Below are 18,567 nucleotides of genomic sequence, written 5' to 3' on the forward strand. Positions count from 1 at the left end.
AATGGAGTGCTGTTTCAGAACCTCAGGATTTTTACCAGCATACAGTCTGCATGGAAGGACTTAACTCCTTCTCAACCAGACCCAGAAGGATGGGGACCATGGCTTTAAGATGTGACCATGGCAATGTCTCTTGACACTTGAATGAATGAGTGAAGTGAATGAAAAAAAAACTACTTAAGTGCTTCTGTGTACATCAAAGAATGATTTAGGATACAAAAAGAAAAAAAATCAGGGTAGTCCTTGTTGTCCAATAGCTCACACTGCCTGAGTGCATGTAATAGTCTAGCTTCAGGGTGAATGGAAGGGCCCAGAGGTCCTAAGGGTGTAGAGAAAGGGTGGATAGTAAGCCCCATGAGTCTAGTGGATGCAATGGCAGATCAGCTGATAGTGCCCAGGGGTGACAGGGCAGGTGGTAAGGATCTTAAGACAAGATGGCAGTGTGGATGGTAAGAGTGGATGGTCCTCCAACTTACCAGAAGGAGTTGGTGATGTCCAGCTCATCCAGAGAGAAGGGGTATACATGTCTATTCTTCAGGTTAGAAAGCCTTGCTGGGCCTGATCCACCACCATGTAGAAGCAGGGAGGAGGACTGAGGATGACAATGAAGTGGGAATTCTGGGTTCTCTTCTTTTGGGGTGGGGATGGGATGGGATGTTTAGTGTCAATCTATAAGGTATGAAGGAGAGACATTTGCAGGAAGGTTTGTGGAAAGGGGCCCTTTTGCCAGCAGACCCTTGGGACCCTGATGGCCTAGGCTCAGACAGGGGGGAGAGGTAGAGAAGGGCAGCCCCACTCATGGCTGTCCTTGCCCAGTCATTACCAATAGGGTCATCTCTCCTCCAAATTATTCCTCCCTTTTTGATGAAGGGATTCCTTACACCCTTCACCCTTAGTTGTTAATTTTCTCCCAAAACATATTACAGTTGTAGCAAGAACTTTGGGTTTGAGTGAGGGGACCTGTGTTGGAATGCCGTCTCATCCTCTTACTACCTACCTATATGACCTTGGGTGAGTCACTTCTCTCAGCCGTCTTATTTATTAAATGTAATTGCATTATATGACCAGGACTAAATCAATGCTCCTGTGATTGCTAAGGGTAATGAGGTCTCTTTGGAGTCAGTTCTATTGGAAGGGCAGCTCAGAAGAAGGATTAGGTGCCCAGTGGGTCCGAGATCCAAGGTCCATCATCAGACAACCCACCTAAGGCCGTGTTACTCTCAGCGCTGAATTCAGCTTTCCAGGGATGGTCTGCTCAGGGCAGAGCAGAGCACAACAGGAATAACATTTCTTCCTTATTCCTGCAAGCTCGCTCTTATAACTCAGCCTAAGGTCACATCCACAGCTGTATTTGCTGTCAATCTGCTTCATCACACTGGTGACTCAGATTGACCTTGGGGGTTCCCTGAAACCTCCAGATCTTTTCTTCAGAGAAACTATCATTTAGCTATGCCTTGCCCATCTTGAGCTTGTGAGCTTGAAGTATTTGGAACCCAAATGTAAGACTTTGAATTTGTTCTTCTTTGAATTGTGTTGTTTGTTTCAGTTTCATTTCAGATTCAGATCAATGCTCTAACTTGTCAAGGAGTCAAACAAATCCTGCTTTTGGCATCTGATGAGACAATTATTTCTCCTAGTTTTGTATCATGCACAAATATGATCAGCATGTCATGTGAACCTTTATCCACCATTGAAAACTAACAAACAAAGAAAAGCTTACCAAAACATACCAAAGCCAAGTAACCTGGGACACCCCACTAAAGACTTACTTTTGGGTTGATATTGAATCAATCAACCAATCTACAAACATTTATCATGCACCTTCTCGGTGCCATGACCAAAAAGCAACGTAATAACAAAGCATGCTTGCTTAACTCATGGTATTCTGCAATCCAACCCTACATATGAACTGAATTATTTAGACGTCTCCGTGTTGGAGGAAGAGACTTTTAACCTCAGTTTGTTTTCTCAGCATTTGGGACAGTGCAGAAAACTCGTAATCAATGCTGGCTACCTGACTGATGTTTGGAAACTAAAATCACACGGAAGGCCATGACTTCTGGCCCTGAGGATTCAAGAGTCCTGGCACTGAATCATGATGGTAAAAATTAGAATGAAACCAACTCCCATTTATGTAGCATTTGAAAGGTAATGAAAGTGCTGAAAACATTTCCTCATTTGGTCTCTGCAGCAGATCAGTTTCATTTCTCGCTTAGGTTCCATTTTGTTTTCATGACCCCAGAGGCTCTGGGTTTCAATCCCAATTCTGCCACTTACTACCTGTGTGACCTTAGGCAAGATGCCACACCTCTGTGGGCCTCTGTTTTCTCATCTATAAAATGAGAGGGTTGGAGTAGTGGTCTGTGACATCCCTTCTAATTCTAGAAATGTTTAGAAACTCAAGTTCAGTTTCCCAATATTACTTCTATGGCCCAAGGACCTGGCTGTCATCCTGAGTGAATAAAGCTTCAGTTGTTCAATTGTTTCAGTTGTATCTGACTCTTTGTGGGTTTTTCTTGGCAAAGATATTGGAGTGATTTGCCATTTTCTTCTCCAGTTCATTTTACAGATCAGGAAACTGAGGCAAACAGGATTAGGTGATTTTCTCAAGGTCACATAGTAAGTGTCTGAGGCTGGATTTGAACTCGGTCTTCCTGATTTTAGGCCAGGTACTCTATCCATTGTGCCACCTAGCTGCCCCTAAACACTTCTTAAGAGCCTACTATGTGATGGGTACTGGGAAGTAAACAAAACCCAGAACAAATAAAGAAGCCCTTGCATTCAAGGAGCCCCAGTTCACTTGAATGGATACACTATATAAGCATGGAAATAAACACGAAGAAATGTCAAGTGGTTAATGTCATCTGGTTGCCAAAATGTGTCGTATTGCTCACCACATAGGAACATGTGCAGGATTTATGTGAACTATGCCTCTTCTTTCTCCAAGGAACACACCACATCAAAAGATCTAAACAGGGGTTCTGAGAAGCTCTTTGGCAGTCTGGTGAAGCCTGTGAAGCCCTTCTCAGAACAGCGTTGTTCAATATATAACATAAAATACAAAGGATTACAAAAGAAACCACTTAGATGAAAAGACAACTATCAATATGTTTGAAAGATAAGTTCATGGGCTCCAGGTCACAAACTTTGGCTCTGGAAGGCCGTATGTTTTATTTCTTGAAACTCTTGAATGCTCAAGCTGAGGTTACTTATGGGACCACTCTTCAAAGCTAGGGCTGCCCAGGAAATTTCCCTTCACAAAATGCTTTGAGAGTTGGAAGCTGCCATCTAGTCCAACTTCTTCCTGGATAGGGTATTGACTTGGAGTCAAGGACATATGGGTTCAGAACTTGCAGCAGACATTTATTACCTGTGTGACCCTAGGCAAATTACTTCCCTTTTTTGGGCCTCAGTTCTCTCATTTGTAAAATAAGGGGCTGGCCTTGGTGACCTCTAAGGTCCCTTCCATCTTTAAATCTAAGACTCTCATCTTGGGATATCTCTCCAGCCCGTGACTCCTTTCTTTGGTGAATTCCACTCAGAATTCCATGTTGAGGAAGTGCCCAGGCCAGCCATGCTCACTGTTTCATTGATCTCCTGGCTTTGCCGATTCTTCTTCCTCTTCTCCTTTTGCTTCTATGTGTTGTCTTCCCCCATTAGAATGTAAGCTCTTTGAGGGTAGGGACTGTCTTTCTTTTTGCTTGTATTTGTATTTTCAGTGCTTAGAGCAGTGCCTGGAATAGAATAAATGTTTAATAAATGCTCTGTCTGTCTGTCTGTCTCTGTCCTGTTTGGTTATCATCCATCTATCCACCTTTCTGTCCATTTGTCTGTCTCTACATTGTCTGCCTATCTCTCTATCTGTTATCTATGTATTTATGTCTGTCTATCTATCCAGTTGTGTGGCAAGTTAAAATGACTGAGGAAACAAAGGCTTGAGCTTCTGAGCATACTGATTTATTAAGCAATGCATGACAATTGCATAACAAATTGGGACCAGTAACCTTCCTCAGCTTTGACCCTGGAACCCAAATACAGGGGGAGACAGATTTTTATGCATTAAAAACAATTAACCAGAGAAGACCAATTAATTACAAGAAAACAATTAACCCGAATATAAAATTAGTTAATTTGATTTTTAGTTGGTGGAAAGATTAAGGGTTTTCTAAATTGCTAGAGGGCGAGTGAACAAGTACAATTCCTTGAAATCAGAAAAGGGAGTATCCCACTCCCCAAATATCTGTATTCAATCAAAGGAACATGGAAACAATCACTGATTAACCAGAACAGGTCTAATTTTCAGATAAGGCATATGGGTTGCTTGAGATACATAATTGTGAGAAAACTCCTTGCATCAATATTTGGATCTGATTGGACTTTTGATCGGCACAACTGTGGTCCTAGTTAAGGGCCTCTGAGCAACAGGTAGAGGTGGTCCAGCTTCCGAGATACACAGGGCTAGGTTCAAATAATACAATAAGATTTTCTCCCAATTTCCACAATTGAATAAAGTTTTCTCTTGCTATTATTAGAATGATGCTACCATTAACTTATTAATAAGTATTACAATAATTAATAACAATTACATCATTAATAATAGAATAATAGTTATTATTAGAATAATGGTGAGAAGATGACTTGCTTTCTCCTCTACAGCCATCTCTAGGATTCATTGGGGTTACCCAGGTCTTCTCCTTGTCCTGAAGCATATCCCAGTGTTCTGTGATGTATAAAAAGTTTGAGAGACACAGTTTCTGGGTAATTAGTCATTTTATTAATTATTTCTAGTGGATAATTAATGAAAGGGGTCAGTGGCACCTTTGAATCCAAAAGACCTCTCATGCAGGCCTGTCAATGCTTATATGCCTTTGGAATATTGGCTGTTCCCCATAGACAACAACCAACTCTGACTGGTTAACAATTAATAAGAGGTGTACCTACGCTGACGAGGGGAAGGAGGACATGTCTTTGATCACTCCTGCTCCCAGACCATGCCCAGCCTGGGCAATCTAGACAAAGGTCCTACCCCCACCCTCCTACCAGAGCCTGCTTGATTAGAACACAATGTGCTGAAATTCACCTTAAATTAAATTCCTTGTAAGGTTTTTTAGTGGGGAGGAGTCCCCCAACCAAGATTCAAAAGCATGAACCAGGGAATGGGGATTTGGGCAATCTCATCCATCAATAATATCCTTCAGCGACTGAACTACCTACAGGTTTCTGGTTTCTAAATGAAGAAATAAGAAGGTAAGGAAAATACTGGTCCTGATTCAATAATAGATTATTAATATGAGAGAAACAATAATTTCTCTCTGTGTTTTGGAGGTCAGCGTTTACTCATAATGATGGTGTCACTGTCCTGGATCCCATAATCTCTGAGGCTCTTGTAATCGTGAAGTCTTTGACCTTGGAACTCTAGGAGTTGAGATGCTTCTGTAAGTCCCCTTGCCTCTTCAATCTTCTCCTTCAAGTCCTGGATGCAGTTGTCAGGGTCAATAGCAAAAACCTTGGTGTGATTGCCGGGACCCTTAACAAAGATCTGGATCTCAGGACTGAAGGTTTCCAGCAGGTAGATGGCAATTCGATAGAAGATCCCATGTTGGGCTAATGTGTCGCTCCCTCTGAGGAGCTGCCTTTCACCACTTGGATCCTGGAAGGACAGACGTAGCTGACCCATGAGTTCTCGTTCCTGTCTGATTTTCTCTTTCATCTTCCAACTTGGATCATAGGGATTCACCCAGAATGTCCAGTCTTCCCAGTCAGACTGTCTCAGGATCACCTGAATGTTTCTGGCTCCCTGGAAAAGAGGGAGATAAAAGGACATCAATCAATTACTCAGTGGGGAGATGTGTCCTCTGCTCCAGAAAACGCCACCACCCTCTCCTCTTAGGGATGGGAACAGAGGCATTTGGTGGGTTACCAAAAGAGACACACTATTCATAGCTACAGCCTTATAGTAACAGCAACTGGTTATAGATCTCACAACAACAACAATAATTAGCATTTATATAGCACCTACTATATGTAAGCACTCTGCTAAGCCTTTTATAAATATTTCATTTGATCCTTACAACAACCCTGTGAAGTAGATGCTATTATTAAACCCATTTTACAGTTGAGGAAACTGAGGTAGCCAGTGATTAATTGACTTTGTCTAGGATCACACAGCTAGCAAGTGTCTGAGGCTGGATTTGAACTCAGGTCTTCTTGAGTCTAAATCCAATGCCTCCTCCACTGTGTCACCTAGCTGCCATCTAACAATTCCTTTTATTTTCAGAATGTTTAGTACTTAGACAAGTGTGTTTCTATCCACAGCAGTGGGGATGGGAAGCTCTCTGGGACTGGAATTAGAAGATCCAGAGGAGTGGAGCTCGAACCTTGTCTCTGCCATGGTTAAGCTCTTGCCACTCTTTAGGCTTCAGTTTCAGGCTAGGAGATACAGATACCTGTATCAGTAATGTAAAAGTCAAAGTAAAGCACATTTACAATGTACTCTATGCACCCAGTCTCACAGATCCAGGAGGCAAGTGCTGTAGGCGTTATTATTATCAGTGACATTCCACAGATAGAGAAACTAAGGTTCAGAGAAGATGAGGGACTGTTGAATAGCTAGCACATGGTAGGGACAGGAGTTGAACCCTGTTCCTTTTGACTGTATTCCCCCATATTGCATCTCAAAAACTTCTTAGGTAATCATTAGCCATCACAAGGACGGGGCCACCAGGGCATTTGCCTAGAGTGTTGACATTTTCAGGGGCTTGTGCATGTCTTGGTATAATCCCTTCCCTTCCTTCTGTCCTTCCCCCAGGCCTAGGCTATCACTATACACACCTCCTCCCCAGACCCATCCCAAGGTCCTGATGCTATCACTGGTGTCTCCTTGGCCTTTTCACATAGCCACCCAGGAGTGACTCTTCCCAAAGAGGGTAGCTGGCCTATTCCCACCTCTGGGCCTGGTCACCTCTATCAACCCAATTGGAAGCTGAAGATTAGCAACAAAATTGACCCAGTGTCCTCCACTGGATTTGCCCCAGATGATTTCCCTCCATTCCTAACACCCAGTAATTCTAGCATCCTAGCTGACTCTCCATCCTGAGGGGCAGGCAGGCCAGGGGCTGTTATTGGAGAGTCAGCACAATGCAGCAGAAAGAACTCTGGCTCTGGATTTAGAGGACCCAAATTCCAATTCTGATCCTGGTCTCTCTGCTGGATTCTTTGTCCTACTGAGCCCACTCCAGGCTGTCCATTTGGGGCATGCAGGTGATCAAATAGTTTATCCTGTTCAGATTCTTGCTTAGGAGGGACCCTGGGGATGTTGGAGGGGATGGGGCACAGGCTGCAGGCAAAGGGGGTAAGAAGGTCTAGTCATGGGCAGTGAGCTTGGTACCTGGACATCCCAGCTTTGGATTTCTTCATCATTTTTATCATAGCAGCAGTTCTGTTTCAGGCAGTGGGCAGCCTCCTGGGCCACCACATCCCATCTCTTTCCCTCTCCCACATTGTTGGTAGGGTCGGCTGGGTCCAAGATAATGGGTCTGGAAGAGAGAGGTAGGTTCAGGATGGTTCTCTGCCCCATCACCTAGCCCTCTCCTTCTTCTGCATTGAGCTTAAACCTGTTGCTTTGCAAGTTCACCCCACTGCTTCCAGTTCTGTCCTGTGGGGCCAAGCAGAACCGGTAAGATCCATGTTCTATAGACGGTGAAATGGTGCACTGGAAAAAGTGTTGTGCTTGGAGTCAAGAAGACTCGAGTTCAAATCCAGCCTCAGACAGTTACTCATTTTGTTGGCTTTATTTGGAGAATGGCCTGAAGAGAGGAGAGACTGCAGCCTACGTTATGAGCATTGTTTGAAGGAACTGAGGATGTTAACTCTGTCATGTGGAAAACAATTTAACATATTCCACTCGGCCCCTAGATGCCAGAAGAAGGGGAGGGAGGGAGGGAGGGAGGGAGGGAGGAAGAGACAGATGGGGGAGAGAAAGAGAGAGAGAGAGAGAGAGAGAAGAGAGAGAGAGAGAGAGAGAAAGGAGAGAGATTTGGGCTTTTCCAAAATGGAGGGGGTTCTCTGAATGAAGAGTGTTGCATTTCCCCTTTATGTAATTCTTTAAGTCAAAGCTGGATGACCTGTTGTTAGGAATGTCAGAGAGGGGATTATTTTGGGGGCAAGGATCACCTTAGATGGCTGCTGAGGTCCCTTCCAAGCTGAGCTCTCTTTACTTCTTTTTGAAGGAGATGCAAGCATCCTTTCCAGGACTGCACTGATTGATGCTTGCCAGTTGGGCTCTCCCTACATCTCATACCATGTAGAGTCTTTGGCACTTCAGAGTTCATCTAACCTCAGCCCTTTCCAGAAACCTGCATTCACCCCACAAACTCCCTGAACTGTGGGCATTCAATGCTTCCCCATGGGGCAAGAGGAGAATCAGTAAGTAGGAGAAGGGGAAAGGAATAAGCATTTAAGTGCCTACTATGTGCTGAGTACTTTATCAATATTATGTCGTTTGATCCCCACCACCATTATTACTATTATGGGAAGAGGTACCCATCTTGTAGAAAACTAAAGAGATCTTCTCCAAACCCCATGTCCCCGGGGCCCAGAGGCAGCCAGATTTGCTGGAGAACAGGGGTGAAGTACTTATTAAAGTAATTCAGTCCTCCCCATGTCAGCCCCATTTCCCCCTTTCACGTTCCAAAAGCCTTCATATACTTATCTCCTACATGGTTCCCCAATCTCACTCCTTCCCCATGAGAAAAGACATAACCCCTCCCCTTCGTCTCCTGTCCCCTCCCCCAAGAGAGCAGAGTTAGGGAGAAGGGAATTGGGCACCTATTTTTCTTTAGTTTCCATTTCACAAAGTCTCGAATGACGGCACTTTCAAAATTGTAATTTGTGGTCCAATAGATGCATATGTTTTCATAATCCCGGAGCAGCTCCATCACAGTCACGAAGCCTTCATCGGTGTTGAAGTTCTCAGCTTTCTGAGTCCCACTCTCCCAAGCATAGATGGTCAGCAGTTCCAGGGCATATTTGGGGGGCAGAAGGGTTCGCGGGCATTTTGCTTTCACTTTCTACAAAAGAAGTAAGACCATCCTTCATGAGGTACAGTCAACCAATCATTCTGTCAACACACCTTTATTAACGAATGAAAAAAGATTAAGAACTAACACTTTCTTGATGCCAGACACTGTGCTAGGTCCCAGCGATGAGGAGGCAAAAGTGAAAACATTCTGCCCCGAGGAGATTACATTCTAGTGGAGGAGGCAACATTTACATAGATTTTAGATTCCTAGTAAATACAAGTTAATTTAAGGAGAACAGCACTAGCCCCTGGGCTATGGTGCTTGAATTGACCTTTGAAGGAGATTTCAACAGGCAGAGCTGAACAGAGAGTGTAGTCCAGGCATGGGGCATAACCTGTACAAAGGCATAGAGATTGGAGATGGAGCGAAATACGTGTGGAATGGCAAGAAGGCCCATTTGGTTGGACTGTAGAATATAGGAAAGTGAGCAATGTACGATATGGTTGGACTGTAGAACATGGGAAAGTGAGCGGTGTACGATATGGTTGGATTGTAGAACATGGGAAAGTGAGCGGTGTACGATATGGTTGGACTGTAGAACATGGGAAAGTGAGCAATGTATGATATGGTTGGAAAGGTAGGTTGGAGCTGAATTATGAAAGGCTAGCCCCTGGATAGCATTGAGCCCAGGGTTGTCGTGGTTTGACCAGCTGTGTGAAGGATGGAGCTGGGAGGGGAAAGCCTACAGATAAGGGGACCAATGGAGAGCTACTGGAATGAGGTGAGAGGTAATAAAGGCCTGAATTAGTGGGGTGCCTATGTGAGTAGAGAGAAGAGTAAAATGATAAGAGACATTGTAGCGATAGAAGCAAGATTGGATGTGTAGGGCGAGAGAAAGTGAGGAATTGAAGGTGATGCTGAGCTAGTGAACCTAGGCCAATAGACACAAATGATGCTCTTGACAAAAACCCAGGAAGGACTCCTAGCACCAAGGCTTTCAATGCTGCTCAGTTTCTACTTTACAAGGTCACCTTTAATGCTCTTGTTCATTTATTTATTTTTGGATTTCATGCATTGGCCAGAATGTGAGTAGTTTTATGGTTTATAAGGCACCTGACAAATATTATGTCTTTTGAGATTCTCTGGTATTCCTGACAAAGGGTCAATCTTGTGAAATAAATATTATCACCTCCATTAACCTGCTGAGAAAACTGAGGCTGATAAAAGTTAAATTGATTTGTCCAGGCTGACACAGCTAAGGTGTGTTTGAAGCAGCATTTGAACTCAAGTCTTCCTAATTCCAGGTCCAGCACTCTAACCTCTGTACCCCCTAACTGACAATGAGCTAAATTGTCTGGCACAGGCCAAAAGATTTGGCCAACAGGAAGTGAGACTGGGTTTAGGGACAGCTGCCTCTGTTCTGGGGAAAGGAAAAATTTCAATTGAAAAAAGAAATCTAGGGTCCAGCTGGGCACTCTTGATTGGGTGAGGTGTTCTACTACTGATGTGGACTGTTCTATGGAGCCAGTATCTCAAGAACTAAGAGTTGGGAGGGATCCAGGGAGCCACTGAGTGAATTCAATCCATAGCTTGCTAAGGTTGTCTTCCCTGGTATCCCTGACGAAAGGTCATCCCGCCTCTGTTTAAAGATCTCCCTTGAGTCTGTTCCACTTTGGTACAGCTCACATTGGTAGGAAGTTTCCCCTGATTTCAAGATGGTGTCTCTATACCTTTTCTCCTCATTGCTCTTGGTTCTAAATAAGGCTCTTCTCCAGGGTAGCCTTTCAAATACTTGAGGATAGCTCTGGTGTTTCCTGAGTTTTCTTCCTTCTTCAGACTATTTTTCATTTTTTCAACCAGTGCCCACATGGCATGGTCTCTGGTCTCCTCACAATCTTGGTAAACTTCTTTCGGGCAAGCTGCAACTTGACTTTCCTACAATGTCATGTTTGGAACTGTGCTCCAGATGTGACTGGACCTGGGAAGCCTGCTGCAGAAGCCTCCTCCCTTGTTCTAGGTATTGTGTCTCAATGCAGCCTAGGATGGGTTTAGATTTTGGGGGATGCCATGTCATACCACTGACACTCTTAACTTGCAGGATAGGACCATGGATCCTAGAATCCTAGGTCTAAGGCTGGAAAGGACCTCAGAGACCATCTAGTTCAATCTCCTCATTTTATAGATGAGGAAACAGGCCCAGGGAACCCAAAATGGCTTATTTAAGGTCACAAATGCAGTAAGAGGTGAATTCAAATTCATCCTTAGATATTTACTGTGAGACCCTGGCCAAGTCCTCTCCTCCCGTTCTCTTCATAACTCTCTGAAATCTGGTTTCTGACCTCATATTTCCACTGAAAATGCTCTCTCCAAAGTTACTAATGATCTCTTAGTTGCCAAATCCAGTAGCCTTTTTTTTTTTGAGGCAATTGAAGTTAAATGAGTTGTTCAGAGTCACACAGCTGGTGAGTGTCAAGTGTCTGAGCCCGGATTTGAACTCAGGTCCTCCTGACTCTACAGGCAGAGCTCTATCCACTGTGCCACCTAGCTGCCCCCAGCAGCCTTTGTCTTAATCCTCATTCTCCTTGACCTCTTTACAGCCTTTGATACTGTTGATCACGCTTTCCTTCTCAATACTCTCTTCTTTTTAGGTTTCTCAGGACACCCATTTCTTTAGTTTCTCCTACCTGTCTGACCACTTTTTCTGTCTCCTTTCCTAGATATTCCTGCAGATCAAAGCTTTGTATGTGTCCTTCAGTGCTTGGACCTTCTTCTCTTCTATACTGCATCACTTGGTAATCTCATCAGCTCCCATGGAATTAATTACCATCTCTATGTCCAAAATGGAACTCATTATCTTTCCCCCTAAACCTTTCCCCCCCTCCTACCTTCGCTATTGCTGTCCAGGGCACCACCATCCTCCCTGTCCCTCAGGCTACAACCTCGAAGTCATCCTGTATGCCTTACTCTCTCAACCCCCAGATCCAATATGGTGGGAAAGCCTGTCAATTTCACCTCTATAGCATCTCTCATCAATTTTACCTCTGCAGCATCTCTGGTTGATTTCACCTGTGCAGCATCTCTCAAATATGTCACCTTCTCTCCTCTGACACTGACCCCACCCTGGTGTAGGCCTTCATCACCTCATACCTGGATTATTGCAATAGCTTCTGGGGGGGGGGGAATCTGCCTGCCTCAAGTCCCTCCTCACTTCAATCCATTCTCCATTCAACCACTAAAAAGTACAGATCTGATCCTGTCACCCTCCCCTCTTTGTCCCCCCCCAACTCAATAAACTTTAGTCTGGAGCAAATACAAAGTCCTCTGTCATTCAAAATCCTTCATAACCTGCCCCCTCCTACCTTTCCAATCTCCTTCCACTTTGCTTCACACTTCCTCTCTTCCCTTTCTCATTTTCTTCTTTCCCCTGTCCCCACTCCTATCCCCAGGAGTCTCCAAGACTGGGTGACACTGGTCTCCCGGCTGCTCCTCAAGCAAGACACTCCATCTCTTGATTTTGGGCATTTTCTCTGGTTAGCCCCCATGCTCAGAATGCCCTCCTTCCTCATCTCTGTCTCCTGCCTTCCTTCAAGCCCCAGCTAAAATCCTGCCTTCTACAGGAAACCTTTCCCTGGTCCCCTTTGATTTTAGTGCCTTCTCTCTTTTGACTGTTTCCAATTTATTCTATACATAGCTTGTTGTACATAGTTGCTTGCATATTGTGTCCTCCACAGGCTTCTTGGGAGCAGGGATTGTCTAGACTTTCTTTGTATGTACAGAGCTTAATATAGTACCTGGCACATAGAAGGTGCTTAACAAAGGTTTATTGAATGACTGACTGATTGCTATCTGATTTAGTTTAAGTATTAAGGTAGCCTCTGTTTGCCTTAGTTTTCACAACTGTAAAGTGGGAATAATTATAACACCTATCTCCCAGGCTTGTTGTGAGGACCATATCTCATAATTTTTGAAAAATGCTAGCTAGTTATTATTATTCCTTTGATTTACCAGTATGATAACTCTGTAAAAAAAAAAAGGAAGTGGGATGAGCCTAGAATGACCTGGTCCTGATTAAATCTGGTTGGTTCTTTTGTGATCCCTGTTAACCCTTCTAAGGGCCTACATACCACTCTTGGATGGAGGGATTAAGGGCTCCTCTTGTGGACTTTTGTATCAAGATAGGATCTCATGACCTTAGTACATCATTTTCATGAGTCACCCTGTTGACTTCAAGTCCAAGCAGAAGTGGACAGAGACAGAGACAGAGACCCACTGGGAATTAGGCCAATATTAGCCCCATTCGGCTTATTATAGTATCCAGCATATTATAAGCATTTAACTTTATCTATCTCTTTCTCTACATAGAGAGTAGAAGAGTAGAGAGGGGAAGAGGCATTAATTAAGGTACCAGGCACTTTGCCAATGTCATCTCATTTGATTCGAACAACAACTCTGGGAGGTAGTTGCTATTATTATTCCCATTTTACAGATGAGGAAACTGAAGCTGAGAGAGGTAAAGCAACTTTCCTAATGTCACATAGCTGGTAAGTGTCTGAGACTGGATTTGAACTCAGGTCTTCCTGACTCCAGGCCCTGTGCTCTATCCCATGCACCACCTACCTACTAAAATGTGTATGTATGTGAAATACATATATACAAATATATGTAATATACATATATCTATATTTGTCCAACATCTTTTTGTCTATCTATCAATTTATCTATCTATGCACTCATCCATCCATCCATCCATCCATCCATCCATCCATCCATCCATCCATCCATCTATCTATCCATCTATCCATCCATCCATCCATCCATCCATCCATCCATCCATCCATCCATCCATCCATCCATCCATCCATCTATCTATCTATCTATCTATCTATCTATCTATCTATCTATCTATCTATCTATCTATCTATCTACCTGTCTGTCTGTCTGTCTGTCTGTCTGTCTATCTATCTATCTATCTATCTATCTATCTATCTATCTATCTATATCTATCTATCTATCTATCTATCTATTTATCTACCTGTCTGTCTGTCTGTCTGTGTATCTGTCTGTATTCACACCTCTGTTTAGGACTCTCTGCTATTCTGGTGCTTATTTAATCGAGGCCCCTCTGGGCTAGTCCTTTCCTCTGTGGATTTTTTCCTCATCTCTAAAATGAGGGTGGTGGTCCTGGACTAAATGATCTCTAAGGTCCCTTATCTCTCTAATAAAACAAACAACTGATGTTCATTTATCTTTTGGAAGTTTACAAAACTCTTAACAAACACGGTCTTCTTTGAGCCTCACAAAAGCTTTGTGAGTTAGATTCTTTTCCTAGTCCTATTTTAGAGATGAAGCTGAAGACTGGAGAAGTTAGATGACTTGACCAGGGTCACACAGCTCATAAGCTATGGCTGTGAGGGTTAGAGCTTTGAACTTGGATCTTCCTCAAGCTAAGGACAGCATGCAATAGTTTCCTTGATGACTCTCCAACAACATGGCCTTGAGAAATGGTGACCTGTCACATATTTATGTTGCATTTTTCTTAGGCATAGAGAATCGAGTCAGAAAGTTAGCATAGCCTAGTGGAGCCTGGGCCTCTGAGTAAGGAAGACTGGTTAAAGTTCATCTTCTTCATTTCCCGTCTGGGGGCCCTTGGTAATTCTAAGACTAAGTCATGGGATATCATGGAATAGGTCCTGCTCTTCATTGGTGGAGGTTGATAGAGGCCTCCTCACTGGGAGAGTTCTTCTCTAAGAGCTTAGAGTTGTCTGATGGGTCATCAGAGTGGGCAAGCAGAGGCTTCTGCTGAGACCATAGAGGGTCCTGTAGATACAGCTCAAGAGCAGTTATCCAGACCTCTTCTGAGAGATAGGGGCTGCAGCCAGGGAAACCTCTTACAAGCAATGGTAATGTAACAACCCCACTCAGAATTCTGCTTCTCTGCATGTACATTTCATAGACACTTAGATTTGGAACTTGAAGGGACCTTAGAGGCCATTTAGTTTGACCCTTATATTTTGTAGGGAAGGAGACTGAAGTCCAGAGAAGAACTTGTCCGAGGTCAGCAGTTACTAGTTTGGCAGGATTAGAACCCAGATCCTCTGACTCCAATCTTTCCAAAGGAATACTGTGGGTGTGTCCTTTTTTTGACTGTCCCTTGCCCATCTGACCTCCCTGACCCATGCTAATGAGGACCCTCTTGCCCTCCCTTCTTTCACCGTGGTGCTCACCTTCAGGTACCAGTGCTTCACCAGCCGAAGGAGGCTCTTCAGTTTGGCTGGCCTGTACTTAAAAAAACTCCTCTGCAATTCGGTGAAGGATGAAGAGAACTCTCCATCCTTGCTTTGGCTCTTTATTAGATTTTCATAGACCTCTGAAGGTGGCTTCTCGCCTGGGGCAAGATTTCCTGTAGGGAGGGGACACAGAGCAAATCCCGGATTCAGGAACAGGAAGATCTCTCTGGAGAAAGGTGAGAGGATTTCTTCTCTTGGGAAGTGGGGCTGACATTACCTGGGGGGTTTGGACTCCCCAAAGCCCAATCCCCCAGATGCTCAGAATTACAATCTCAGAAGTGGAAGAGACCTCAAATGCCATCTATTCCCACAAGGAGTGAGCTAGTAAATGTTTAACAACTGGTTCTCTGAAAAAAAAAATGACGCCTGACATGTTTTCAACATTTCCTCTATAACTTATTATTAGAATGACATTATCATGCTAGTCCATGTTAATAATTTCATGTTAGTAACATGAAAATATTATCATTAACATTTCCTCCATCTCTTTCTTAAGTCTAGACAAGCTACAAAACATTAAATTAAACCTTGATTTGTAGCTTGAGATTTCCAAGGCATAAAGGCTCACCCTGAAAATTTAACAATCAGCTCTCTGGAGTGGGTTCTAGCTGGCTCTAGTCCACCCCTAAGTTCCACCCAGACCTGACCAAGATGTCTTCCTACAAGATGCCCACCCAACAGGTGGTCATTCAACTTTTGTAAAATGAAACTCATCATCTACTCTTCCATTCTCCAAATTTATCTGTCTTCCTAAACGATGTATATTTGTCCAAATGAAATAACATATGTAAACCTTGAAGTGATATATATATGTGTGTGTGTGTGTGTGTGTACGTACATATTAAAAGCTATCTATTGTTATTATATTATTATTATTATTATTTCATCCAAGACACTACCATTTTCCCAGTCATTTTTTTCAGTTGTGTCTAACTCTTTGTGACCCCATTTGGAGTTTTCTTGGCAAAGATACTGGAGTGGTTTGCCATTACCTTCTTCAGCTCATTTTACTGATGAGGACACTGAGGCAAACAGGGTTAAGTGACTTGCCCAGGGTCACATAACTAGTAAATGTCCAAGGCTGGATTTGATCCCCGGTGACTTACTATGTTGTCTCCCCCATTAGACTGTGAGTTCCTTGAGGGCAGGCACTTTCTTTGTGTCTCCAACATTTAGCCCACTGCGTGGTTAATAAGGGGCTGAATTTGACTTTGCTTAAGAGGCTTTTGAGCACTGCCCTCCAGACCTCTTATCTCCAGCTTGGCATGGTTGCTTTGTGCCCCTCAAGAAGCATTGCTTTTTCCTTACCCAAGGCATCGAAGGCTGGCAGCACATTCACTTTAATAGGCTCACTCCTCCTCCTTGCCTGGATGTAGAAGGACAGGGATCGAGGCGCTGAACCCCGACGCCATGACTGTCTCACATTAATGCTCTGAATGTCAAAGGCCAGGCTCTCACGATACCTGGTAAGCCTCTCCACCACATGTGTGATGATGTGACCTCGGAGCTTGATTTGCTCTTGGAAGCTGGAGAAACAGCTCAGGAAGATGACCAGGTCCACATCAGAGCCATGGTTTAGGGTTGTCCCTTTCCCAATGGAGCCTCCCTGCCAAGGACAGACCAGATTCATTATCAGCCAAAGCAACATTGACCTTGAACTGTCCTTGACCCATGAGTGAAACCCCTGAGGATTCGGAGGTGGAGAATTTGTGGACAGACTTCTTGGACTCCATCACCAAGTTTATGTATATGTTGAAAATAATTTTTTGTTTAATTCTGTTTAAAATTTTCTTTTCCCCTTCAATGGAATGTAAGCTTCTTGAGGGCAGGGATTGTTTTATTTTTCTTTGTATCCTTAACACCTAGCACAGAGTCTGGCATAAAGTAGGTGCTTAATCAGTGTTGAATGAATGAACTATAGATAAACTACCTTAGTCTTAAGAGTAAGAGAAATTGGGGACTAGTAAAGGCAATCCTTCATGCTGATTTTCAGAAAATGCCTTACAATTAGGAGAAATACAAAGCTCCCACATATCCAATTTGGCAGCCTTTGACTTCAGACCACCCCTAAATGTATTATATTTAGAACTATCAAGCTGTGTGACCTTGGGCAAGTCACTGGATTTTTCTGAGCCCCACTTTATTATCTATAAAATAAGGGAATTAAACTGGATGGGCTCAGAGGTCCTTTCTAACTCTCTCTATATAGGGTCCTGTAATTCCAAAGTGGAACGGGCCATCTTGAGTGCCAGTGAATTCTCCCTTACTGGGGGGGGGGTCTTCAAGTTACTTCCCCATTTCAGGCTACTCCAGCACTAAGCCTTCCTCCCACCTGCAACTGGGTGGTCCTGGGAATTGCCACGTCCCAATGCTAGTCAGCACAGCTCAGAGCTCTCCTCAAAATTGCACCTCCCAACTCTGACCACAATACTTCAGGGCACTTCCCACACTGCCACCTCCCAGCCCTGGCCAGGCATCTTGGGGCTGTCCTCATACTGCCACCTCCTAGCCTTGGCCAGGCATCCTGGGGCTCTCCTCACACTGCTACCTCCCAGCCCTGGCCAGGAAGCCTGTGCTCTCCTCACACTGCCACCTCCTAGCCTTGACCAGGCATCTTGGGGCTGTCCTCATACTGCCACCTCCTAGCCTTGGCCAGGCATCCTGGGGCTCTCCTCACACTGCTACCTCCCAGCCCTGGCCAGGAAGCCTGTGCTCTCCTCACACTGCCACCTCCTAGCCTTGGCCAGGCATCCTGGGGCTCTCCTCACACTGCTACCTCCCAGCCCTGGCCAGGAAGCCTGTGCTCTCCTCACACTGACACCTCCTTGCCTTGACCAGGCATCTTGGGGCTCTCCTCACATTGCCATCTCCCAGCCCTGGCCAAGCAGCCCGAGGCTTTCCTCAAACTGTCATATTCTGTCTCCTGACTTGGTTCCCAAGCTCCCCTGGCTGCACCTACTCTTGCTTCCACATACCGTGAGGAGGACCTTGATGGTAAATTAGGTCATCTTTTATCTCGATTCTTATCTAGCCCTTAGTCATTGAAAGGTAAACTGAGGCCTGGGAAAGACTTAAATTTAGAAAGGCCAAGGCCTTCCCCAGTCACCCTGACTTAGTCCTGCCACTGGACTCTGATGACTCTGGAGGAGACAGTGAGGCTGAGGCCTTTGCACAGCTCTGCCTCACTTTAATCCAATTCGCCACCCTTGAGCAGAACAACCACAACCACTCTCTGCCAGGCAATGTGCTAAGCACTTTACACA

The 18,567-nt window shown here is 44.3% G+C and overlaps 1 protein-coding gene across 3 annotated transcripts in view; it reads right to left on the reverse strand.

Annotated features, from left to right (window-relative positions):
• Window positions 1-3,932: 3,932 nt before the first annotated feature.
• LOC110222788 (2'-5'-oligoadenylate synthase-like protein 2) overlaps window positions 3,933-18,567 on the reverse strand; it is a 15,907-nt gene continuing 1,272 nt past the window's right edge. For 2 of the 3 annotated variants that reach the window (XM_021007968.1, XM_021007967.1), the window contains exons 2-6: window positions 16,613-16,910; window positions 15,242-15,417; window positions 8,824-9,065; window positions 7,385-7,532; window positions 3,933-5,794 (exon numbers count right to left, since the gene is read on the reverse strand). In XM_021007968.1, coding sequence (XP_020863627.1) covers window positions 5,324-5,794; window positions 7,385-7,532; window positions 8,824-9,065; window positions 15,242-15,417; window positions 16,613-16,910 — 1,335 coding nt within the window. In that variant the 3' untranslated portion in view covers window positions 3,933-5,323. Of the gene's footprint in view, window positions 5,795-6,374; window positions 6,427-7,384; window positions 7,533-8,823; window positions 9,066-15,241; window positions 15,418-16,612; window positions 16,911-18,567 lie in introns of all 3 variants that reach the window. The other variant, XM_021007969.2, reaches the window with a different exon arrangement.

This window comes from Phascolarctos cinereus, unplaced genomic scaffold (assembly GCF_003287225.1).
Source record: "Phascolarctos cinereus isolate Bilbo 61053 unplaced genomic scaffold, phaCin_HiC Scaffold_4;HRSCAF=312, whole genome shotgun sequence".
Taxonomy (NCBI): Eukaryota; Metazoa; Chordata; class Mammalia; order Diprotodontia; family Phascolarctidae; genus Phascolarctos; species Phascolarctos cinereus.